This window comes from Ciona intestinalis, chromosome 4 (assembly GCF_000224145.3).
Source record: "Ciona intestinalis chromosome 4, KH, whole genome shotgun sequence".
In the NCBI taxonomy this organism is placed as follows: Eukaryota; Metazoa; Chordata; class Ascidiacea; order Phlebobranchia; family Cionidae; genus Ciona; species Ciona intestinalis.
The window spans coordinates 1,616,131-1,641,714 of NC_020169.2; the positions used below are offsets into that span (position 1 = coordinate 1,616,131).

At 32.8% G+C, this 25,584-nt stretch overlaps 3 protein-coding genes and 2 non-coding genes across 5 annotated transcripts; all 5 read right to left on the reverse strand.

Annotated features, from left to right (window-relative positions):
* Window positions 1-1,159: 1,159 nt before the first annotated feature.
* LOC100184749 (lysophospholipase D GDPD1-like) lies at window positions 1,160-6,100 on the reverse strand. Its single transcript, XM_002121239.4, has 8 exons — window positions 5,926-6,100; window positions 5,549-5,591; window positions 4,943-5,078; window positions 4,225-4,395; window positions 3,858-3,947; window positions 3,405-3,538; window positions 3,045-3,150; window positions 1,160-2,342 (listed from the first exon to the last, which is right to left on the reverse strand). Exons 1-8 carry the CDS (start codon window positions 6,077-6,079, stop codon window positions 2,211-2,213), a joined length of 966 nt encoding a protein of 321 aa, XP_002121275.1. The 5' UTR covers window positions 6,080-6,100; the 3' UTR covers window positions 1,160-2,210.
* Window positions 6,101-7,027: 927 nt separating this feature from the next.
* Window positions 7,028-13,867, reverse strand: LOC100178428 (beta-hexosaminidase subunit alpha). Its single transcript, XM_026834250.1, has 13 exons — window positions 13,682-13,867; window positions 13,230-13,366; window positions 12,868-12,956; window positions 12,357-12,472; window positions 11,961-12,071; window positions 11,495-11,596; window positions 10,578-10,743; window positions 10,115-10,262; window positions 9,444-9,603; window positions 8,794-8,968; window positions 8,314-8,404; window positions 7,703-7,807; window positions 7,028-7,502 (listed from the first exon to the last, which is right to left on the reverse strand). The coding sequence occupies exons 1-13, from the start codon at window positions 13,835-13,837 to the stop codon at window positions 7,442-7,444; spliced, it is 1,617 nt and encodes a 538-aa protein (XP_026690051.1). The 5' UTR covers window positions 13,838-13,867; the 3' UTR covers window positions 7,028-7,441.
* On the reverse strand, window positions 13,856-20,538 carry LOC100187142 (beta-hexosaminidase subunit alpha-like). The gene is made up of 14 exons (XM_026834252.1): window positions 20,351-20,538; window positions 19,908-20,044; window positions 19,446-19,531; window positions 19,320-19,382; window positions 19,206-19,252; window positions 18,855-18,965; window positions 18,304-18,405; window positions 17,717-17,882; window positions 17,113-17,260; window positions 16,030-16,189; window positions 15,415-15,589; window positions 14,955-15,045; window positions 14,589-14,693; window positions 13,856-14,351 (listed from the first exon to the last, which is right to left on the reverse strand). Exons 1-14 carry the CDS (start codon window positions 20,498-20,500, stop codon window positions 14,285-14,287), a joined length of 1,608 nt encoding a protein of 535 aa, XP_026690053.1. The 5' UTR covers window positions 20,501-20,538; the 3' UTR covers window positions 13,856-14,284.
* Window positions 20,539-22,491: 1,953 nt separating this feature from the next.
* On the reverse strand, window positions 22,492-22,563 carry trnaa-ugc. The gene has a single exon. It is a non-coding gene; the product is annotated as a tRNA-Ala (tRNA).
* Window positions 22,564-22,566: 3 nt separating this feature from the next.
* Window positions 22,567-22,648, reverse strand: trnas-gcu. The gene has a single exon. It is a non-coding gene; the product is annotated as a tRNA-Ser (tRNA).
* Between the last annotated feature and the right edge of the window lie 2,936 nt (window positions 22,649-25,584).

A 25,584-nucleotide genomic window follows, 5' to 3' on the forward strand; every position in this document is an offset into this window, starting at 1 on the left:
CGAATTAACTAAAAGGTTAAAGTACTCGCAAACTAGATAAGGGTTCCTGAAAACTAAACTCTGAACTTGCGGCTGTGCTGTCATATTATCATGGCAGTAACTGCCGTCCTGAGCTCCTGAACGTAGTTCGCCTGCTCGAGTTCTCTCGATGACAAAGGCAAACACAAGAGATCCTTCAACCTACGCAAGTCGGTGTGTGGGTGTAGGTTTGGGTTTACTTTCCACGAGCATGAGCGAGGACGTCTTCAATTCTTACTGTCTGCCGAAGCGTGAAGCCTGGAGGGCCGTACTTATTCCTTTCTTTTAAATCAGCTGTTCCGTGTCGCCCGGAAGAAACAAAGGGCGGTGCGTCGATTGTCACCATTGCGTAGTGTGGGCGGATGCGTTCTTTCGCAGCTCGTTACCTTGTTAAACACCCGTGTTTGACAAAGAATTTTAACGAGTGTGAATACGCAGTGAATTGTGCATGTGATACCACTTCGCGTGCAATCAATGCTTCGTAGAAGGAGTTATGCAAAATATTGCTGCACGCGAGGGAGTTTAGAAAACATACTGACAGGAAAAGATCTACCACCTCGTAAGACCAAATACTTTGGCTGTATGGTAATTGTGTATTGGAAATATTAGCCAAAAAGTTTTTGTGTTGTGATAATAATTTAAAAGTCATCGATACAAAAAAAACAGAGCGTTAGCGCTACCTGGCGATAATGAATAAATGAAATTTATTTTGTCTTTTCGGTTACGAAGAACACCAGAGTTGACAAAAACGAAAGACAAGTAGTAAACAGTTGTTCAAACACGCTTATTGGTAAAAAAGAAAGAAATAATGCAAGCTACTAATTCCAACACGTTAAAACTTCATGTTTTCAAGAATATATGTTTCAGCAGAGGCAACTTAACTAAAAATAAAATAAATGATTTTTTTTATTTATATTAAATTACCTTCTGAGTTTTGCATTTCTAGTCAACTGGTAATTCGTCAATTACCGTTTTTTCGGCGGCAATAAAACGCATTTTCTAAAGATTTTATATTTAAATTATGCGTCATCCGTGATGGTAATAATAATAATATTCGGTAATTTGACAGCATACGTATACGGTGTATTAGGCTTTTGTACAATTACAAATAAGCTAGTGATGTAAACACAAGACACAATTGACAGTTAATTTTTCTACGTTTACTTATTCGTCTCTTATATTACAGTAGCGAAGGTTTAGAAATATTTCAATTGAAAAGACAGGATAAAGCGACAAAACAACAGTTGTAAAACACACTTACAGTTAAAAACACATTTAAATTAAATTGAAAAAATAAGCGTGGTCGCTACACTTAGTACACAAACGTGCCATTTATGTTTAATTATTTTGAAATTAAACTTCTAATAGAAACAAAAGTGTGCGTAAAGACACTACATGTACAGTGAGGGTAGTCGACTTTAAAGAGGATTGACCAAATGTTGGGTGCTACAAATACACAACACATGCTGACTGCACAATACAAAATTAAACAGTGATAATTAGCGTGACATTTATAGTAGGGTGGGGATGGGACACCCGTACGTTCTATTTTCTTGTCAAAGACTTATAAAACCATGTCTTCAAAAACTCCCTTAGAACGTTGTTAATTGTTTAAAACACGATCATATTATTATCTGCTAAAAGTGTTCCGTCTTCCCCCACCCTACCATATATTAAAATACGTGATTGCATTGTAAAAGATTACACTACGTCTATAGTCCAGGGTTAGGTAGTAAAGTCACTAGAAATGTTTTAAAAAGTGATTCTAAATGACCTAAACATGGTACATTGTTTTTAGTTACAATAATTCAGAATTCATTTGAAATTGCTACGCAGTACGGAAAAAGCAATTGATTGCATACTGTTTGAAAAATCACACTAAAATAATAAAAATATTAACTGAAACCATTAAAATCACATCATTTTTTACCATTCGCTACCCAGTGGTCACAAATGGGTTGTCTAAAATATCAGCCACACAAAAAATGAAAAAATCCTCCAAAATAATCACTAACAAAGTAACTCGTAGGCTGGTACAAAGTGTATGAAACAGAACACTTGTGTTATAATGACTGTCGTTTTAGGGCCTTGCAAGGATAAATAGGTTCAATTCATTCATTCATTCCCTGTGAAACATCAATCAAAAACAGAAGTGCATAAAAATATCTGACACATTGAGGCCTGCTACAACATCAGATCTGGTACTGTGGGTTTTTATCAAGCCACGTTTTCAGCTTAGATGGGTAATCTGTCATCACACCTTCTGCTCCAAGCTTAAAAGCACCTTCAAAATCTTCTTCACTATTTAAAACCCAGAAGTATGTCTGCAATTTTGGGAAATTTTTAAATAAAAAGTTACAACACCTTTATATAATCTCTCAACCCAGTGGTCACTAATGGGTTGTCCAAATTATCAGCAGAAAATAAAAAAAAATTAAAAGTAAACACCCACAAAGTAAAATACATATTAAATTTATAATCTGGTACGAGGTGTATGAACCACTTTGTTTCAACGACTGTCATTTTCCGGCCCTCAAAGATAAAGTAAGGTACATTCATTTGTATATTGGGCAATGCTAATCGTTCAAATAAAATACCCTTGGTATGCAAGCTCATACAAAAGCTAATTGTTCAAATAAAATACCCTTGGTATGCAAGCTCCTACCCTTAACATTTGCAGCAGTCAAAAAATTTCAATTGGATATTGTTTAAACAGCTTGTAGCTCATAAAAAAATACTACCAGTGGTTGGGAGTAGTACATTGTGTGTGTACACACACAGTAATAGCAATATTGTAATTTCACAAGATGGGAGATTCTTATTACTTTAACAAAAATAAAGCAAACCGGCGCCGTGGCATACGAGGTGTTAAACCCGTGTGATAACGTCATAACGACTGTCGTTTTCCGGCCACGCGAGGATAAAGTAAGTTACATTCATTACATTCAAACATTATGTGTCAGATAACCAAGTATTAAAATGTTGATAGAACAAACTTGCAAAAATGTGAAATGGTTTTAAATTACCGGTATGCCCCGCGCTTTTAGATGTGAGACGAGAATCCTGCTTCTCATGAGGAATGCAACAAATGAAAACATTCTTTTTTGTGTTGGAGAAAATGGAAAGTCCAATCTAAGAATAATTCAAAATAAAAAATATTTGGGTGATTATGAAATTGAAATCCCATTTGTAAGTAGTGTATTGATAAAAGTATTTTTGTGTATTACTTCTCATTTATTATAAAGGGGAGGTATAACTTTGTGTGTTTTTTCAAGCCCAAAACGTGTCTGTATCTTTCAAGAAAATTATTTTAACTATGTTTTTTTATCAAGACCTTTACAAAAATTGTTTAATTTTTTTTTTACTTTTTTTAACAAGACACTTACTTAGTGAATATGTCAGGATAGGGGATCTCAAAAAAACTTTCCTTTAGTGGAATAAATGGCAGGAGACCAGTGTAAAACCAAACATACACCAGTAATACTCGCTTCATGGAAAATATCAATGGAACGGTAGGATTCTGTAAGCAAAAGTTGAACTTGAGGCAAAATACAGACAGTTCCAAGCAAAAATGAGTTAATAATGTAGTTTGGACACCTCTTTAGTCAAAAAGTTAACACACTTTGGGAAATAGAAGTCATTAGTTGTCACACACACTCAGAAGAGTAGCAGCATTGAGTCTTGAAACTGTAACCTCTGGACTAGAGGCGGACACATAAATATTACATCCTTATCTTTTAACAGTGTTTAATACCTATCTAGGGCCTAGGCTATCTTTACTAGTTTATTTATTTTTCCATATGAATGATACAGTAAGCAATCAGTGGGATGTTTCATACCAGCTTGTGTAATTTCCTGCAGTTTTTGTCACTGAAATTCCCCCACACTGTTAACTTTTCACGTTGGTATTTCTTTACTAGATCATGTACCTTTATTGGTAGATGCAACAGTTTAATAAAATAACTCAAAATTTCTGAAAGTTGTTAAAAATGGTTAACTAAATTAATGAAATAAATAAAAACAATACAATATTTTGACCAAAAGGCATCAAGAGTCTCAAGGAGACTTGATTTGTGTCTGTTACATTTTCGTATCCCAGATCCCTACTGTATTTCTTTACACAAGCGTCATCCAACTATATAAGAACCAAATCCGGTTAAGATTGGCAGAATGGCCTGCTTATCCTAGGATTTATCATTCACCAACCTTCATAATAAGTTCATCATTTTCAGCTTTCACATCCACATTAATGGGAATACTTGGAAATTCTTCAAACACTTGATCAAGTAAAGGGATTCTTTCCTCTTCACCATCATTATTGTACATAGTATCTTTACAAAATGTCACTTTGAGACATTTACAAATTGGAGGTAGTTCCTAAAAGTAAATATATATATATTTATATAATATATTACTTACAATTACTTAAAATTTGTTTTAATGAATCATAGAATTATTGTTTGTTTAATAAACTGTTAGAAATGTGCTAGTAGTTTCCCCCAAAAAACTAAGCATAACTTAAGAATGAACAAGTTTAAACATTAAGGAATATAAAAGCTGTAAAAATTCTAATAAGGTTTAATATTTCAGAACCAAATACAATACAGGATACAGGCCAGTCCTGGGTATAAGTTCTAACAAATTGTTTTGACAAACATTATGTTATGAGTTAGAATTAAAAAAAACATATTTTTAATAGATTGACAGAGTTTTGATATTTTTCATTTATTTTTTTTCAGTCTACAAGTAATATCAATAAAAAACATAGATCATAGGCTATTCTGTTTATTTAAACAAAAAAATGAAATAATATTATGTCTTGTAGTCATAGAACTTGTTAAAAGCAAAAATAAATTATCTGAAAACCACAATTAATTCATTTAAAACGAATATTTTTATTTATTAATATCCAATAACTACGAACCTCATAATCAAAATCGGATATCTTTGCATCAACACCAGCGATACGTTTTAAATCAATATCGTGGGCAACAACTACCCGCTTGTCTTTGGTGAGATGGACATCTAGTTCAAGCATTTGAGTTCCAATGTCAATTGCACTGTATTAGTAAAAGTAAATTCTAACGATAATTTTGTAAATTTTAAGGTAACATAAATACCCTATCCATTGAAATATATATCAAACTATAGATTAAATTTAAAATTTTTTTTATAAAAATAACAATAAATATATATAAATAACAATATATAGATATAAAAATAAATCATAAAAAGATTTTAAAATAAATATATTGATATATATAAATATATTATTAACATTTTAAATAAAAATATATAACAAACTGAAGATTTAAGGGGTATAGTTGATATAACACATTATAGTAAAAAAACAGTGTTAAAATGTCAATTATAGTTTAGTTTAAAATGATGCTTGCAACCCAAACTTTCAAAAATGTTTGTTGGTCATTTTGGGGCAGAATCGAAACTGACATGCTGATTAATAATAACATTTCATTGACAAACAAGACGTAACAGGAAATGAACAACCATAACATAAATACGCAATTACTTGTGAAATGCTGACAATGTGTTCTCGGTTTTTTCAGCTGCACCTACAACATATTAAAACATTGCGAATGAGTGAATGAATGAATTTATCCATGCTGTAACTCTATAATTTATAAAAAAGGGTGTTATGTTTTATAAACCTTATACATGCTTAACTTAACTTGTGTGTGTTTGTTGTTTTTTTATATGGCCGCAATTTAAACATCCTATTATAGACCACTGGTTTACAGCAATGTATGTTAAGTGTCTTGCCCAAATACACACACACCCACAATAGTGTAAGCGATGAGTCTTTACCCCCTTTAATGTGCTATGGTTAATTTGCAAGTGATCCAACAATGGTGCTACAGTGCCATTTAAAAATAAACTGTAACTTACCCCCTCTGTGGCTGATGTGAGAACACCAAAAATCTCTTTTCTTTTTCTTGTGCAAAATGGTCGGGCATTTTAGAAGCAGGACTGAAGTTATAACATAACCACCAAATACACCCAAAACTGCATACCCGGCGGTTGCACCAGCCGAAAGACTCATTTCAAAATCAATATAACTAGAATATCGATAAATTAACTTCTAGTAAAGAAATTAGTTTATTGTCAAGCTGAATGCCCGAAAATTTATTCTAAGCTATTACAGTGACAATTCTGCCAAAAAGAATATTAAAAACATTCACATAATAAATAATAGAAATGATTTGCATTATTAGAATACTAGTATATAGATGGCAGTTTCAGTTTGCCGTAAATCACAACGTGTCAATAATACATAGACTCTAAGCTAAGTCTAAGCAGAAAGAGTTCGACACCAGGCATTTCACACCTACGTACGTACGTATGCTTCCGAGTAAGAAGAAACTTACGGCTGTAAATGTCAATATCTACCACATTTTTTTGAAGTAAATCAATTTAAATGTCAAATGCGAATAGATCTATATCTGTGATTTACCTAGCTTATCTATTATCATACGATTAGTAAGCATGACTTGCATTTTATTCTTCGGCAAACAAGTTCTGCTGCTTGCGATGCTACGAAATCATCGTCTGTAGTATTTTACGTCCACAGAAATCTGAGGATTCTGGCTCATGTAGTTGTCAGAAACTGACATACTAACACAACACTTGGTAATTGGACTTTTGTGCGACTGCCGACAAATACTCATCAGCTTTAATAAATTTCTCGTGCCCAATTACTCATATCACGAATTAAAATTCGCTACAGGGTAATTCCCTAAAGAAGAAACTCAAACACATGATATTTCTAAATGGAAAGACAAAACATTTATATTAATGTAGTACAATTTAGTTTAAGCGGAGTTTTTTTTCGTTGGAAGCCGCATACTAACCTAAAATTAAATATATATTAAGCGTCACACAAAATCTCCCCATACATCACACGCTACCAATCAAATATTGTAGAAATAAACACAGATTGTATATTTCTATAAGTGCAATAAGACAAGACCTATAGATACCATACCAATACTACTGATCATACAACTTTATTCATTTCACTAGAAGTCAGTGAATTGATCATAAATTTCATGGATTTTAAGCATATGAAAGATTATGTACGTAATATGGAATGAAATGTACAATTATGCAACTAGAGCAAAACGATCTAATATCACAAGTGCATAGCCGATTTGTGCATATGGAAATCACAAAAGTGGCAATCAAAAACAGTTAAACTAAAGATATCATAACTTGTCAATTAAACACCATGTTTAAAACGGCAGAACTTTATAACATTGTAATAATCGGTTAAACTTTTTCGATCATGTTTATACAGGCCAAGTATTTAAAAATGGCACATATAACATTAAACTGCACATTATAGAATGAGTAATTTTTCAAATAATGTTTGATATATTGATGCTTGGTTTGTTCCATGTAATGTTTAGTTTCTCCACTCGTGCTTGCAGTAGCCTGGGTGAAGGGGTTCAGCGGGTATTCCCCTCCTACAAAAAGGTATTGGTTTTAGTGTCAAAAATTTTGATTAAATTTGAAAAAATTTTAAAGAAATTTTTATTAAAAAATGTGCTGTATTAACAATATTGCAACAACATTAGTTTAGGTGTATTTATAAATAAAGAAATAAAAATCAAGCTTTAAACAGCAGAATACCACAAGTTATAGAACAAATATAAAGGTGACTTACTGAACCATCCTACATCGATGTTGGTGAAGTCTTGGAGTAGCAGCATCCACATCATTCACCGTCTCCGGACTCCACAATCTCTCAGCTACTGCACTTGCTCGTGGCCTGTTATGTTAAATATATTCAGTATTAATTAACCAGCGGTATATTGTGTGGTACAGGAAAGTTATCCAGGTGGAACGTGAGCAACTTATAGGTTTGCTTGTCAAACAAAAATACAATAAAAGTAGACTGTTTCGCCCCAACACTTCATGGCCTGTTGTATTATAATTAATTTCATACATTATAAGAATACAAGTTTTTTGAATAGTAAAAATTGTACAACATTAACTCTTAAAAATGTTAGTATGGTGCAATGGCTGGGAATGAAGACAATACATGATAGCTTATGTTATGCCTTATGGAGTTATTACAATTATTATAATTTTACCACTTTTCAATAATATGCCATATACCGGTATATGGCATACAATAAGCTTATATTACACCATGGAATATAGAGTAGTATTATAATCAATATAATTTCACCAATTTATCATAAAAAATATATAAAAGTATTAAAAAAAAACATTTCGAAAGTTGAATAGTGATTTAAAATAATATGAACGCACCATAATCTTGGAGTAACATTTGACCCATCCACATATTCACCCCATAAACAAGCTTCACCGCCAATCAACAATTTCTTTTGTTCAGCAGTCCCTATGATAAGATTTATATAAGAATAGGCCATATTGCTTGTTACCCATGTAATGAGCTTATTAAAACCAACCTTAGATGCCTATTTCCAAACCATAGTATTTGGTATTCATATAGTACTTTAACACAGACAGGAATTTACCTTTCGAAAAGGAATTTCCGTTTTGGCATGTGTAAATTTAATAAATCTAATATTTTCTGTTATTAAAAGTAAAAAAAATTTAACTTTCAACTTTATTGTAAACACTTTTTGAAAAAACGGAGAAGAGATAAAGTAGGACTAGGAAACCATACTATAAAATAACAAAAAACACAAAATACACTTTTATAGAAAAAAGTATTTTGTCTAAAATCTATAAAATTTAATCTAAAAACACAAATTTGAATCTTACCATTAAAATTAGATGGTTCATATGAATAATATCTCTTCCAATCTTCCCCAGTAGATATGTAATCAAGATACCATGGAGCAGCAAGAAGGGCTCTGTATCCCAATGCTGTTACTTTAGCAAGCTCATTATCAGGATGGTTGTTTATCCACACCTCAACTACTGTGTCAGCTTTTACCTGGGAAGATATACAATTTTTTTAAAAGCTGTATCGAAATAAGTCTATTTGTATATAGTAGGGTGGGGAAGATCGAAGATGGGAAACCTTTTTATTCAATTTTCTCATACCATTTGGTAGTAAACAAAGAATATTAAAAAAAAATCATCTGCCATAAACTGTTGTTAATTGTTTTTGTATTTGCAAACTGTCAATATGTTATATAGTAGGGTGGGGAAGATGGGACATGTTCAGCACATAATATCCAAATATCTTGACCAAGTTTAAAACAATTAACAACGGTCTATGGGAGTCGTAAGGACGCAGTTTATAATTCTTTTCTTTTTTTCTTTTTTTTGTTTACTACTAAAAGGGATAAAAAATAGAAAAAAAGTTTCCCATCTTCCCCACCTCTCTATATGTTATTAAACATAATATCTATGACCGTTTTATTCCAATTTTTAACCAAAATAAAGCTTAGTAATATATTCCATACCTTGACACCATTATCCACCACTTCCTGCCACACAATGTAGCTGTAACCAATGGCAGCACTGATATCAAGCACTTGTTGTATGTAGACTTGCTCCAACTTCTTATAATCCCCTGTCATGTTGTGTGACTTCATCCAGTTGTTAATGGCAGGGTTGGATTGCCTGGATATATAGAAATAATATAAATGATGGTTTAAATAGAAATAATACAATGTTAATGTTTAAATAGAAATAACATAAATGTTAATTTTAATAGAAATAACATAAAATGTTGATTTTAATAGAAATAACATAAAATGTTGATTTTAATAGAAATAACATAAAATGTTGTTTTAATAGAAATAACATAAATGTATACTTAAATGGAAAATATTCAAAACAGTCTTGGCTGTAAAAAGCATATAGTTTTTCTGTCACGGAGAAATATAAAAACAAAATCATAAATGAGCTTAGTATTTTAAATAAAATCAAAATTCATTTTTGACATACAGGTATGAACTCGATATTGCAAGCTAAATACCCTGGATAACAGAATAATAATTTTCTGCATATTTAACAAATAATATTTATTAGTTTTACTACCATATTTTCATATAAATACAATAGCAGTATAGCCCTATACTATGTAAACATGCATACATAGTAATATTGCATTAATATTGTAAAAACTCACCAGCAACTAAAGCTGACTTCATCACCACCAAGATGAATGTAAGCATCTTTAAATGATGATTTTACTTCAGTGAATAAGTTCTGTATGAAAGTATATGTGGTGTTCACTGTAGGGTTGATGGGACCATAGTTTCCATTTGGGTTGCTTCCTGGTTGAAAATAAAGAGGTTAAAGAACAGGATTAGATAATACTTCAATTTTGGACCATACACCTGAATTTGGGCCACAGTACAGTTTAGCATTGTCACATATACCAACACTTGCTTGTACATTAATTGAAATAATATAAAACAAAATAAAGTAAATGGAAATTAAACAATATTACAGTTCGAAACTATTTTATCTGGTTTAGGGCCTGAAATGAATGTCTGATTTGACGATTACTTTAAATATTTTTTAAATTAACTCTCTGTTTGACAAGATATATTTTAAAGTTACTGAATTAAATTAAAGCAAACAAATACCTGTGTAGCATTCTGTTAGAAGTCCTGGTTGTCCTTTGCCCATAGATGTTGTGTGTCCTGGTGTGTCAAACTCAGGCACAACACGAATGCCTCGTAAACGAGCATATTCAATTACTTCTGCCACATCTTCGATTGTGTAGATATGTGTGATTGGGTTGTATGCTCCCTGTGTGGTTTAGATATATTGTGATACTTTCTTGATTTGGCGAATTAAAGCTTTAAGTATTTACATCAGTGGTTCTCAACCGCCGGTCCGCCAAATATATTACAGTTTTATATCTCAATTGCAAAATGTTGCATTGTTTAAAGAAATTAAACATCAAATTTTAAACTGATATAGAACTTCGCCAGTTCCGTAATTTGCAGCACTGTGACGTATCATAGAGTTCATGGTCTACTTTGGACGTAATTACATTTTGGGTTCAGTTTTGAAGGTCCATCGGTCCGCAAAATTTCTTTTTCGAAATTTTAGCGGTCCGCCAGCTAAAAAAGTTGAGAAACACTGATTTACATAATAGCTCTAATTGGATGTAATTTTATACTTTAAGTGACTTCAAAATTTAATAATGTCAAAAATAATAGTTGAGCAGTTCAATAAAACAAAAAGTTAGACATACTACACTCTACACCTAACATATCTATATACATAAAATTTGTATAAATAAATATGGGTCTTTTATTTACTTAACGATTGTATATGCCCCTGTAATAAAGCATTTCATGTTATTTTTTTATTTTTGGTTAATTTTAGTGATTTTTGATGATACAAACAAAGATATAAAAAAATAAAAAGTTATAAATAGGTAATAGAAAAATACTAAGGTATATCAATAAATGGGTAATTTTTTTATTTATCTAACTGTTGTTTATGCCCCCTATATTAAAGTATCTGCCTCAAACTACCACACAGAACCCACCTTTGCACTAAGATCAGGATACACAGTACTGACGTATGGGAATGACTGGTCATCCACAATATGCCAATGAAATACATTGATCTTGTTATAAGCCATGCCATCCTGTATAAAAGTTCAATAAAATGAATTTTCCCTTTTTTGTAGAAGGTTGAAATACACATTATGTGTATACCATTCTTATCAATACAATTATAAATGACATAAAAATTATTTCCACTATTGTTATAATTCAATACAGGTTGGAGTAAGATGGTTCCTGTTTTCATTCTGGTTTATTGTTCCAATTTGTGGTAACACAGAATATTAAAAAATATAACCACATCCTCCCAATTTTATAAGAGTGATGTTAGCTGCTAAACATATCTAATAAATATGGGATATTATGTACTAACGGTATTCTTCCCACCCCACTATAATATATATTGAGTCATTTTATGCACTAGAAAGTAACAAAAGTCATGCTTACAATATTTTCAAGTATCACATTAACAGGTTGGTAATGTCTTGAAGTATCGAGTAATATTCCACGATGGGCGTATCTTGGTTTGTCGATTATGTTTGTCTTGTTTGCAACTATCTGCAAAAGATACCCATAATATAATTCACGTCCTATAAGTCACATAATAGCTTTTGTACCACTGTACAGCACTTTAAAACATTAATTTATAATTATAACAAAAAAGTTTGAAACTTTAATTTGTAAATATAAAAACATAAAATTATGCTAAAAAACTTTTTTAAGATACCCTTTTTTTACTGCAGCTGAAATTTTTGGTTTTTCGTATTTAATGTTTTCCGACTAATTATACTACAGGATCAAATATATCGCTCAAGAAAATATTATAATATTAAAATATCTGACCTGTCCTGAATCGGACTCCCACAAAAGTTGCGAAAATGATTCCATTCCTCTTAATATTCCCCAAACTGATTTTGCTGTTAATGTTGCAACAGCCATGCTGTTAATATCAAGGGCATCTTGAAAAAAAACAAGGTATTGTAATAAATTATAGCTACACTTATAGTTCAAATACTATGTTTTATGTGAGGCATTTGTGATAGTAATACCATAGTGACTAAGGCATGTATATCATTGGGATATTACATTAAATGATTAGGTAGATGTTGAGTTTAGGGGTAACAAGATGCGTCTACAGTGCTTTACATTGAAATTACAAGCAGTGGATAATGATACAAGCATTATTTGTGCTCTCTAGAATTTAAAAGGCAGTGAGTCACTACTACTTGTAGTGAACAAAAAAGGGATTAAGCCAATACTTGGAAAACAAAAAAAAATATGAACTTATTTCTCAAAATGTCATCTTCCTTAGAATAAAAGACTTGACAATAACGTAAAAAATTAAACAACTTACATGATTCATCCATGTCTAAGGAAGGATAATCTTCACATGGAGCCATCAAGTTAACTTCCAAACCAGTGAGCATTGGTGTGGTCAGTGGCCTGCAGGGTGAAAAGCAGATGTAATACAACCAAAAATATTGCATTTTAGAAGTGCTAAAGAAGAATAAAAATAAGAGTTTTTGTGTTTTGATTTATGTTTAACGATAGACACATCTACATCCTATTGACTGATTTCAGTTAATTATAAACGCAGATCCTGTTTTTGCCTTAGAAATTATGTGGATTTTGTAGGCTTCGTAAAATGGAGTTTGCTAAAAAGTTTAAGAACTGGTATCTGATAGGGTAAAAAAACTCTGCAGAACGTTTTGTTACCTGAATCTGAGCTTTTGGTCTCCAGCACTGTTAATAATGATGGCACCATATCGTTTAAATGCTTCATACACCAAGTCACATTTATAGGACTTTGATGCATAAGTAAACATGAACGATTCAACTGCAACTGGGAATGTCTGGTGGAAAAAGGGAAGTTAAATGTTGTGCAACTGAATACCCAGAAAATGCAAAATAAAATAATTTTTGTGAGAAAGAAGAAAATTCTTTGAGAGTATCTTTGAAACCGAACTATATAACTATATATATGAAAAGTGATATTTCAAAATGGTAAAAAAAAAATGCATTGAACAGAAATTATTTTCGAACTAAAAGCTTAATTTCAAGATGCTGATAAAGTCACCTAAAACAAAGCATTTCAATAGCAAATAAAACATTGTAAACCCACATTACTTGGTAATTTATACAGAGATGTATATATAACCAGTTCCTACCTCTGCTGTAGATACATGGGACTCAGGTTGAGGCCACACACTACCAGGACTTGTGTTGCCAAGCAAAGGAGTTGGGAAGTCAAGTGATAACTTTCGCTGAGAATTCGCTAGAGCGACCACAGCGATAGAAGTAACAAAAAATAACTGACGTAACATTTTAACCTAAATCTTAAACTACAGAATTGAATATTACGTTAGAAAGTTGCATAATCAATCGTGCAATAAACTGCTAATGAAATCAAACAAAATTTGGTGAGACATAAAACAAAAATAGAAATGGCTTCAAATAAACATGAGTTTAAACAAAGTTGTTTTATACTGTTAATGACTACATAGCTAAAATTTCATATAGGGTAAGGTTAAATGAAAAAAGTTGTAACTACATAATATGTGAACTAATATACTGTAAGACATTAAAATAACATGTATTTATATTGTAGGTAGATTGAACATTATACAGAACATGTATACAAACTGAAGTATTATGTAGCATATAAGTGTAGCTACAGAAATTTGCATAAAACTTGAAAATTGGTGACTTTTGATTGAACTTATATATATACATCAAACATGAAGAATAAAGAGCAAATATATTTCATTCAGTTATTTCCTGTTCATCCAGTCAAACACGCAGTAACTTGGGTGGAGGGGTTCAGCTGGGATGCCACGTCTGAAAAGGAGCTTGTTTTTTATTTGTTAAACAAATTTTAAAAAGGTCTTTCTATTATATATAATTTTAGGTTCAGAGTTTTGTCTACAAATGTTTAGTTAGAAAAATGAAAAAATAATGTTAAACTGTTAAAAAAAGCTAATAATGTATTAAATTTATTATAAGAAAAAACCAACTATGGTGAAACAGATTTAATGAAAGGTGATATATAAGGTGACAAATATAAAGGTGACTTACTGAACCATCCTACATCGATGTTGATGAAGTCTTGGAGTAGCAGCATCCACATCATTCACCGTCTCCGGACTCCACAATCTCTCAGCTACTGCACTTGCTCGTGGCCTGTTATGTTGCACATGAGAAACTTAGAAAGAAAATTAGGTTTACTAAAATCAAACAAGTAAACAGTAAACAAAACAAAACGAATTTTTTCAAGTGGTACAAGAAAAAAACGAAAATGATAACTGTTTCTATTCTACATAGGCGTGTCTTGACACAAGCAGGGATATACACCAGATTTAACCAATTTACAACATTGCAAAGGATTTTTAAGTTTTTTACGTATTATATGATAATACAGTTATGCATAACAATATTACCAACCATAATCTTGGTGATATATTTGTGGCATCCACATATTCACCCCATAAACAAGCTTCACCACCAATCACCAGTGCCTTTTGTTGAGCAGTTCCTGAATTAGATAATATTAATAACCATAAGAAAATTACCTTTCAACTCAGTGATCACTATGTTGTCCAAATTGTCAGTCATCCAAAAATAAAAAAGAAACATGTTTAAGTTTTATGAAATAAAACACCCATTTTTGTTACTTTTGATGTTATCCCATCATGCTAGGGTGGGGGGGGATGGGACACCTTTAGCACATAATATCCAAATATCCTGATTGTGTTTTAAACGATTAACAGTGGGCTATGGAAGTTGTGAGGATAGGTTTTTTTAATTCTTTGAATGTTCTTTGTTTACTACCAAATGAGACGTAAAATCAGAATGAAAAGGTGTCTCAGCTTCCTCTACCCTACTGTATACAAATCTCACCCACCATTAAAGTTAGTTGGTTCATACGAATAATATTTCTTCCAATCTTCCCCCACGGTAAGTTCCTCCAAATACCACGGAGCAGCTAAGATTGTTCGATATCCCAATGCTGTTACTTTAGCCATCTCCACCTCAGGATGGTTGTTTATCCACACTTCAACTACTGTGTCATCTTTTGCCTAAGTTAGATAATGAATCATGGTTTACTATGTGAACCATGCAGATTTGTAGTTATGTTATAACTAAATATCAGTGTGTTGCAAGCAGTAAACACTCTCTATGGAATGTGCAGTAAAAAAACCCTGATTTACCATTATCTAACATTTCATAGTGCTGCTCATAATATATTAGTTATAGTTAAGTAAAAGAAATGTAATTAATGTGTTAACATTAAAGAAAAATTTCACCTTTTAAGTGTCGCAGCCGCAGGCAAAAAGCTGGTTTTCATGTGTTCAGCGGTTTTAAAACTTTATTCTCCATTCTATCACTATTTACAATCAAACCGATGAACAATAGGGACAGTGTCTTATAGTATTAACAAAGAAGGTAACACAAAAGCACTAGGAAGTTTGGGAACCATATAACCCAACATAGTTTTCAAAACACATAGAGATCTTACCTTTACACCATTGTCTATCACTTCTTGCCACACAATGTAACTGAATCCAATTGCTCCAGTAATGTCAATAACTTGTTGAATGTAAACTTGCTCAAGTTTTGCATAGTCACCACTCATGTTGTGTGCAGCCATCCATGTCGTTATGTTTGGGTTCGATTTCCTTATAAGGTAATGGGTAAATTAGTTGGATATTAATATTCTTTTGACAGAATAAGTATTGTTTCTATGGTAGGGTGGGGAAAGATGGGACACCTTTAGCACAAAGTATTCAAATATCCTGATTGTGTTTTAAACAATTACCGACAGACAGTCCATGGGAGTTGTTAGGATACAGTTTAATAATTCTCGTAATGTTCTTTGTTTACTACCAAATGCGTCAAGAAAATAGATTGATAAGGTGACCCCATCTTACCCACCCTACTATAGTGTCACATGGGGAAAAAACAAAACAAATAATTGGTGCCAGGCTGTGACAGTTTCAATTCCCAACTAAGCTAATCACTTATATTGTTGTGTTGACTTACAAAACAGGCTGTGCAATTACAGTTTAATTGAAGCACATAAAGTCGATTAATACGTCCTTCATTTGGGGCACGTAGTATCAAGCAGTGCATGTGATTTGAGTAATCAGTAATCAGATCACATGCATTCAGCAAACACAATTTTTACAATTAATATCAAAATATTTAATATGTCAAATAATTAATGGATGCAAATATAGTAACGCTTGTGGTGTGGGGGAAGAACAAACATTCGGTGAAAATATTGGTAAAATTTATGAAGCTACGGTGTAACTGTAAATTGTAGAATAACAGATAAGCCACAACAGCAAATCATTTGTTCATTTATTCAAATAGAAAAAAACTCACAAATTATTGCAAAATACAAAACATTAAATAAAATAGCTTGCCTTACTATTGTTATTAGTAACCAAAATCGAGAATACCAAACAAATTTGAAACAGTTTTATGTCCCATTTGCAACTTAATTGCAAGGTTATTCTGTTAGTTTAAGTTTAAGTACTACTGATTTTAAGATAAAAAAATATATGAAAATAAGACTAAATGGATCCATAAACCTTACCAGCAATCAAAGGGAACTTCATCTCCACCAAGATGAATGTATTTGTCTTTAAACTGACCCCGAACTTCAGTAAAAAGGTTTTTAATGAAGGTGTAAGATGAATTTACTGTTGGATTAATCGGTCCAACATCTCCGTTTGGTTTTCCACCTTAAAATAAAAAAAGGTTTAAAAGCATTGGTTTAAATAACATAATGCATTTTAAATTATACAGTAGTGTGGGGGAAGATGGGACACCTTTTAACTCGATTTTCTTGACCCATTTAGTAGTAAACAAAAAACATTCAAAAAATTATGAAACTATATTCTTACGATTCTGATAGACCGTTGTTAATGGTTTAAAACACGATCAGGATATTTAGATATTATGTGCTAAAGTTGTCCCATCTTCCCCCACTCTACTATAGCTAGTTTTTATAGTTTCCTTCACCTGGCTGTTCCATATTACTATCCAATGAAACATAATAATTAGCAGCAGTATATTACATATAGTTGATATATTTATACCAAGAAAGATACAAAGAAAACTTTTAATGCAAAAACACATAATAAATTTAACATTTAAGGTAAATCAAAAAAGTCACAATACTCTGCAATTCTGCACACCTGTATAACAAGTAGTAAGCAAGCCTGGTTGACCCAACCCCCATGAATAAGTGTGACCTGGTGTGTCAAACTCGGGTACAACTCGTATACCACGTAAACGAGCAAATTCGATAACTTGGGCAATCATTTCAGGTGTGTACACTAAGTTTAATGAACTGTAGGAGCCCTGGTGGGTAAAACAATGTGATTTTGTGAGAATGTAAAGAGCTATATTAAACTAGCTCATGTATGAGGTATAATGTCCTTAATTTTAAACCAAATCAAAAAAATGAGCCAACTGAGCGCTTGCAGTCAAAGGGGGGAAAAACGGATACAACTTAAAGCACTCGTTTACTCTTCTTTTTTACAATACAGTGATATGCTCACTGCTCAGTTATAAGTATATTTCTATATTATCCCTACATAACTAGTGTGTATTGTGTGTTAACCTGAGTATGCAAACATTAAAAGAGCTACAGCCTGTTTAAAAATCAGACATATAAATAGAATTTAAATCACGAGTGCATAAGAATTATTTACTACGTCTGCATATTTGTTATTGCATGACAAAGCAGAACAAATTTGCAATGCAAAGATTAATCATTTACCTTTAAATGTAGGTTGGGGTATACAGTGCTGACATATGGGAAGGACTGTGCATCAACTATATGCCAGTGAAACACATTGAATTTGTTATACGCCATGGCTTCCTGCAATGTTACGTATGATTATTGTCAACATTTTAAAGACATAGTAAAAATAAAAGTTTCATGTTTCAAATGTGGGCTATGAATTTAAACCATCAATATTATAATTTAGACTGCTCAACATAAAAAACTTGAAGCAGCCGATTAGGCTTAAAACTTAAACACATGCTCATATTTCTTTTGAAGTTGAGTGCTTGAGCGAAAGTTGTATTGGATAATTCAAAATTGTTTATTAAATACTTTCATAGGAGAAAAAAATTGCCATTTTTATGATATAAATTGTAGATTAACTTCATTTGAAATAAAACAGACAGATATATCTGATTCTGATTATTGAAAACCAAAAAAAGAACTACATATGTAATGTATATATATATATACATTTGAATACATACAAACAAATTTAAACTAAAGGCTCTATCATAAACAAACAGTAAACATTCATTGCGCACCAGATTTTCCAGAATAACATTGACAGGTAGGAAATGTCGTGCAGTATCAAGTAACAAACCACGATGTGCGTACCTTGGTTCATCAATTATGTGGGTCTTGTTTGCAACTGCCTGTAATAGCATAATAATAACAACATACAATCAAACAAAGCTAAGAATGGTCATATATGATTACCAATGTCGTTTTATTTAATGAAACAGTATTTAGCAAATTGTAAAAAAAGAAAAAACACTACAGATTTAAATATGATAAAACTGAAACTTAAAACCAAATGCTCACGTTCTCAAATTTTAACTGTTAACCGTTAATTATGAGTTAAAAAATTATAATTTTAAAATGACAGATTATACCTGGCCTGAAGGATCTTCCCATATCATTTGTGAAAATGTTTCCAGTCCTGGAATATAGTGTTAAATAGGTGAAACATTAGGGAACATAAGCTATGCAAACCAATGTAACTTTACCTCTTAATACACCCCACACAGATGAAGCGTTGAGTAATGGATTGGAACCCACATCCAGAATATCTAGATTGATTAATCATAAGTTTATTTATAGCTGCAAACACTAACAAACCACATGAAACTTACATCCTTCTTTCATATCAAGTGATGGCATGTCTTCGCATGGTCCTGTAATCATGACTGGCAACACGCTAATAACAGAAGTGCTATACCTAAAAACAAGCATTTTTAAAAGTTTTTTGGTTTATTCAAATTTCATATTAGAACTTAAAAAAAAAACAGTAATAAATAATTGTATTAACAAATTGCATTGTTTTAAGTCCTTTGATCATAGGAATAAACGATAAAATCATTTTTGCTTTGCTAGATTTTAATAGTTAGTTTCAGCATGTAAGATATAATATTATTTTAAAGTTTATTTGACTATTGCAAATTTCACATTAGCACTTGAAAAAAACAATATTAAATATTTGTATTAACAAATTGCATTGTTGTGAGTCCTTTGATTTTGGAAAGAAATGATAAAATCATTTTTGCATTTTTGAATAGTTAGTTTGAGCATGCAAGATACAATAATATATGCTTTACTTGTCATGAAACTTTGCTTTGATACCACTTCTAGATATCAGGAGCTGGTATCGCTTAAAAGCTTCATCGGCCACATGACACCGTTGTGAAGTTTGCAGGTATTCGAATCGGAATGCTTGAATGTCTATTGTGTATAACTGCAAAAAAGTTAAAAAAACAAATACAGATGTTTTCACATGTAAACTTGAGCGACTACGAAAAATGCTAAATTTATTTTTAATAGATACATGTATATTTAAGTCTTGGTATTAAAAAGCAATGCGCTTTTTTAAACAGAATTTCAAGACGCATGTATTAACATACATAAAAACGATTTATTAAAAAAATGTAGCATAAACATATTTTAAGGTAAAAATATATTTGTTTAAGGGCAATATAGGGTGGTCTATTCAACATTAAAATAATAAAATAAATAGATACATAGCCTACGCTACATTAAATACCTGTGGAGATGCAGTAACGGTATGGGGTTGTGGCCACACACTTCCTGGGCTTGTTTCACCTAACAGTGGTGCTGGATATCCTAGTTTACCTGTGGCATGCACAGCACCAACAAGAAGAAGACATACTGCAAAGAAATCTCTGCAGCCCATTTTAACTTTAACCCAACTTGACCTAACACATATGTAACTGTGGGTCAAAAAATCCTAATTAAACAATAATTTAGACATTTCCGCCCACACAAAGGAAGAAATAAAACAAGCAGCACTTTTACCACTCACTAGTAACAAATTTCCTTCTTTATTTAAGCTTTCTAAACCTAATGAGCTACAGAATTTGTAAGCAATAGATGGGTCCAGACAGGTACTGGAAGTGATTGTTATTCGAGTGCATATGCCCCGGTGTCGAGTTCCAAACGATAGGTTATGTACTGAACAAGAGTCTTTGGTGAACTTAACATCAAAAAACAATTTATCATCACAAGCATTTAAAACACAATCATTTTCTCTGCAGTATTGTAGCATTTCTTCATACCAAGCCAGTATTTCATTATTTGGGGTTTCAGTATTTTGTTTATCAAGTTTGTATGTTTGTAAGATTTTGGACTGTCTTTCAAAGTCATTTTCATTCTGCTTTTTTTGAATTGTATCTCTAAGATCTTGTAAAAGAAACTTGCTTCGCTCTACATCAATAACTTTATTCTTAGTTTTTGTATCTTTTGGTTGATCATTATCGTGTAGAAATGTTTCAAACCTTGATAAAAGTTGGGAAATTTGCCTCAGACAGAGTTTAGAATCACTTTCAGTATTCATTAGATTTATCTTATTAATAATATCTAAAAAACAAATATGGAGAATTGACTCTTATGTTTAGTGATCCCGATTCTTGAAATAATAAGGATCTGGTGCTACGGGAAGGTAACAGACAAAAATCAATTCAAACCAATTGTACAACAATCCTTATTTCTTACCATTACTAAAACCTTATCTAATCACAATAACTAACGAACTATAAACCATGTTAAATATGGCATACTACTGCCCAACCAGAAGTATACGGGCCAAGCAAAGTCAAAATCAAGCACAAGTAACAGTAGAACCAATTAATCTACACACATGACACTTAAGAAGTGACAGTTTCCTTCCGTAAAGATCATGTTAATCATAAAATCACAAGCATGGCAAATGTTTGATTGTACGTTAATTCCTATAAGAATAGAAAACATAATATTATTTCAAAATTGAAATATCTTTCCACCTAAAAAATAAGGTAACTATGCATCCTGTTCTTAAAAAATGCAATAGACACTACAATACCAAAAAGGAATAGGAAAGCTGAGACGAAAGGAGCTTTCTGCCCTTCTATACTAGAAAAGGGAAATTGCTCATCGGCTGAAGGGTGGGAAGTCACATTTCACATCTACAATTAGGCAAATAAAATATTATTTACTTTAAGTAAAAGAAGTTTTCCCTTTCTAACCCTCGTAACTTATTTAAATGCTCAGCTTCTCTCGGGCATCGGGCTCTTCTGTGTTGACCAGACATATGCAATACAGACAGTAAAAGATACATAGGGATAGGGTTGACTGTGTATTAAATAAGAATAATATTAATATCTATTAACATTGAAAACTGACCTTAATCTTTAAACTTATATTTATTTCAGGTTAACGTTTAGTTATTCTCACACTTTGGTGTTCTTTGGAAGTAGGGAACTGCAACGCTGAAGGTTAAAGAAAGACTTACTTTGATTTTTTTGTTTTGTTTTGAACGCCATACCAAAGTCTTTGTGAAATAGTCTGTCGTTATGTACGCCATGTTTGGTCAAATGTTATTGCTAAAAAGTATGCCCTTCATAAGTTGAACTGTTTACGGCCTACTAGAGATATCTCTAAGAGGCCATGAACTGTTTAAGCAAAGGATAGTGTTCTTTGGTTTAGGCGAATAGATTAAAATCAGCAAAAAGTTTTACCTACTTATTTTAAGTTAAAATCACCGCGCTTCAAATCTTATGTTCTTTTTAATAATATATAACGCAGTTATCAAACACCGTAAACTATTTAAAGCGTTGAAAATTTAATTGAAATATAACGCCGAAAATGTTCTTTTTTTTTAATTTACTCTTTTCGGAGTAAATACAAAAATGGAGATGCCGGGGATCGAACCCGGGGCCTCACACATGCAAAGCGTGCGCTCTACCACTGAGCTACATCCCCAATCGACGAGGATGGGATTCGAACCCACGCGTGCAGAGCACAATGGATTAGCAGTCCATCGCCTTAACCACTCGGCCACCTCGTCGGCGCATCGACATGTGCGAAACACGGGAGACTAAGATATTGAAGCGGCGTTGTGACGTAATGAATCATTTATTGCCTGTTTTTCACATCATTTACATCTCCAGAAGAAATAAAATTACGAACAAGCTACGCTCTTTAGCCAAGGTAAGTAATAGAGAGTACTTGATTGGCGTTAAAAGAGCAGATTGGGCACTTATAACTTATTGCGGTTCCACAAATTGTCAGACACTTTAGCTTTGCGTCTGTGTTAGCAATTTTCATAGTATCATAATCAAGAGTTCAGACGAACGCTGCAACACTCGATTCCGCTCTTTAACAGGCATGTAATTTTCACGACAAAATTTGCACATGTTTCCCATCATCAAAGCAATTGCGTTTTGCAGGTGTGTGTTTCTCACGATAATCAATTATTAATTGGGTAATGTAGGAGGCTTGCATACTGAGCGTTAACATAAATGGCCAGTACAATTGATACTAAAGTATGTTAGGTTAGGAGTTGAACTTTTGTTGCTCGTTGGTTGTTTAAAATTGCACAAATACGACGGACCGGGAATATCAGTTTTACCAGTATGAAGTATTTGCGTGGACTTTTACAATCAGATACCGTTAGAATCAGATTAAACGGAAGTCTTAATATAGCGACGTTTCTGATTGTATCACAAATGTAGCCCAACTTTTACAAAAACACGGCCTGTTTTCTGCTTATATAGCGCTTAGTTCGTCATCCTGTAAAAAGTCGCAGAGCGTTCAGTGTAATCGGATTTTAATAATTATAATGAAGTAGTTTAGTCATTTTAACGTAAATTTACATGTTTTGATGTCGGTCATTTAGATCTGTAAAAGTATTTTATTTTTTAGAGAAGCAGGCAACGCCATGTGTCTTTGTGCAAAGACCCTGTATTTTAACGACAAGTTTCTTTAGATTTTTTTCNGGTGTATAAGGTAACAATGGTGTGAGTGTGGTGTAAGGCATCACCGTCATTAGAATGAAGGCCTACCGCAGTGGTATTGATAGCAATGGAAAACAGGTAAAGGTGACTATCCAAGTTGTTATAACAACCGGGTGAGGGGTATTCCATACTTGGTTAGCAGGCTGTAATAATAGGTCTGGAGGACCGGCGTATATATTCATTCTAGTGGCTTTTAGATGCTGGTACCCCGGGGCAACTTGCGTCAATCCGACAGGTCTCTGAAGGCCTGCGTGGTCCGTGGTCTTATGGTTAGATTATATCTGTAAGGAGGTTTTGGTGTAAATAGGTAGTTTCCAGAAATTACAGAATACACTAGTCTGTTGTGAAATTTGCGCCAATTAGACTTTATTAAATCAGACGTATGTAAAACCTAGATAGTACACTGTAATTTCAACGCAAGAAATGTAAGCTATTCCCTATTGGATAGTGGGAAACAATATTCAGTTTACAATTGAACACTTTTAGGCCATTAGCTGCGTTTTGGACATAAGGGACCGTTTTAACAAAACCTGGATGACCACAGACGATTGCCAAGCCAAAACGTGAATACACTGGTCGGACGTTATTTCTGACAAGAAAACAGCTTGTAAGAAAAAGATCAACTTATTGGAATGCCAACATAGCCTTTTTTAAGACAATGTAGTTATTTGTAAGCTCATGTGTAGTCGAGTAGCATACAGGTATAGTCCTCTATCTATTTTCATGTTACGGCTTAGTTTTGTGTTTTGAATGTAGACGCCATATGGTTTATTTGTCCTATAGTATAGATAAACCGACTGAGCCGATATTCATAAGACTGTTCATTGTGTAACCCAATCACCTTTCCAAGCCGGAACAGCGACATAGACAATGCTACACCGTTGAATTTGATAATAGCCACAAAATCCGACAGTGTTTGTATAATCCGCAATCTGTTTTAGGCAACTAGAATATTTTCAAAGTTTAGACAAAGTCTGACAGATCTTCTGGTAAACGCACGTTGCTTCTTTTAGTTTATAGATCTGCTTTTCTGTTTGAACTCCGTCTCGGCGCTTGTTTGATTACACGTGTGTGCATGCGAGCGCGTACAGTAACGCTTCAGTAATCCTGCCGTGACGCAACAATGGACTGAGTTGCGCGGCCAAATCATGCTCACTTTATATCCTTTTAAAGTATGACTGAGACATGTGCATGCAGGCGATACAGGCACAGCTAATACCAAGTCAGTTATTCCAATTTTTATCCGGAGTTTGTACTTTAATTGGATAGACGCTCATAGTGAAAAGCCAGACGTTTCAGTGTGTTTTGTACCGACTGTGTGTTCGGCAGTTTAAATATACAAACCGTTTCTAAACTGTGGTCCTGTGAGAATCTCACAGTAAGATTAGATTGTGGTTTTAACAAGTGGAGCATATTTGGCAGTAAAGGAAACGGTAATTAGCATTTGTATTAATAAGTATGTACGCGTTTGGTAAACAAGAAAGAAGGTGTTACGCCACCGAAATTCCATTACGAACGTGTAAGCAGTTGAATGTTTTCTAATACGTCACATCGCAAAATAACAGAAACACGTCATTAGTATGTTGTTACGTGACTACAAGACTGAGGAAGGCGTGATTTCTCTCATTAACATTATGCAATGCATTCGTATATACGTTGCTATTTGTGAGTCTGTTTTCATGTTTTAACTGAGTGTGAGTGGTCTAGGTGTAGAACTGTAAATACTCATAGGTAGCTATATAAACACAAAAACAAGTCCCGGGAAGTATCCGGTTCCAAAAGATAGTAGCTTGGTTTTCTCAGCACTTAGAATACCGCAGTGGCTTTTAAACGAGTGGGATATGGTCTCAAGAAATATCTGCGACGCTCCATTATGGCCATTAGACTTTATTAACGGAACTTCGTATATTAACTGAATTGATACAATCACTCAAAATGCATTTACATCTGACATTGTAATATCGTTAAGTACAAGAGTTCTTTTAAT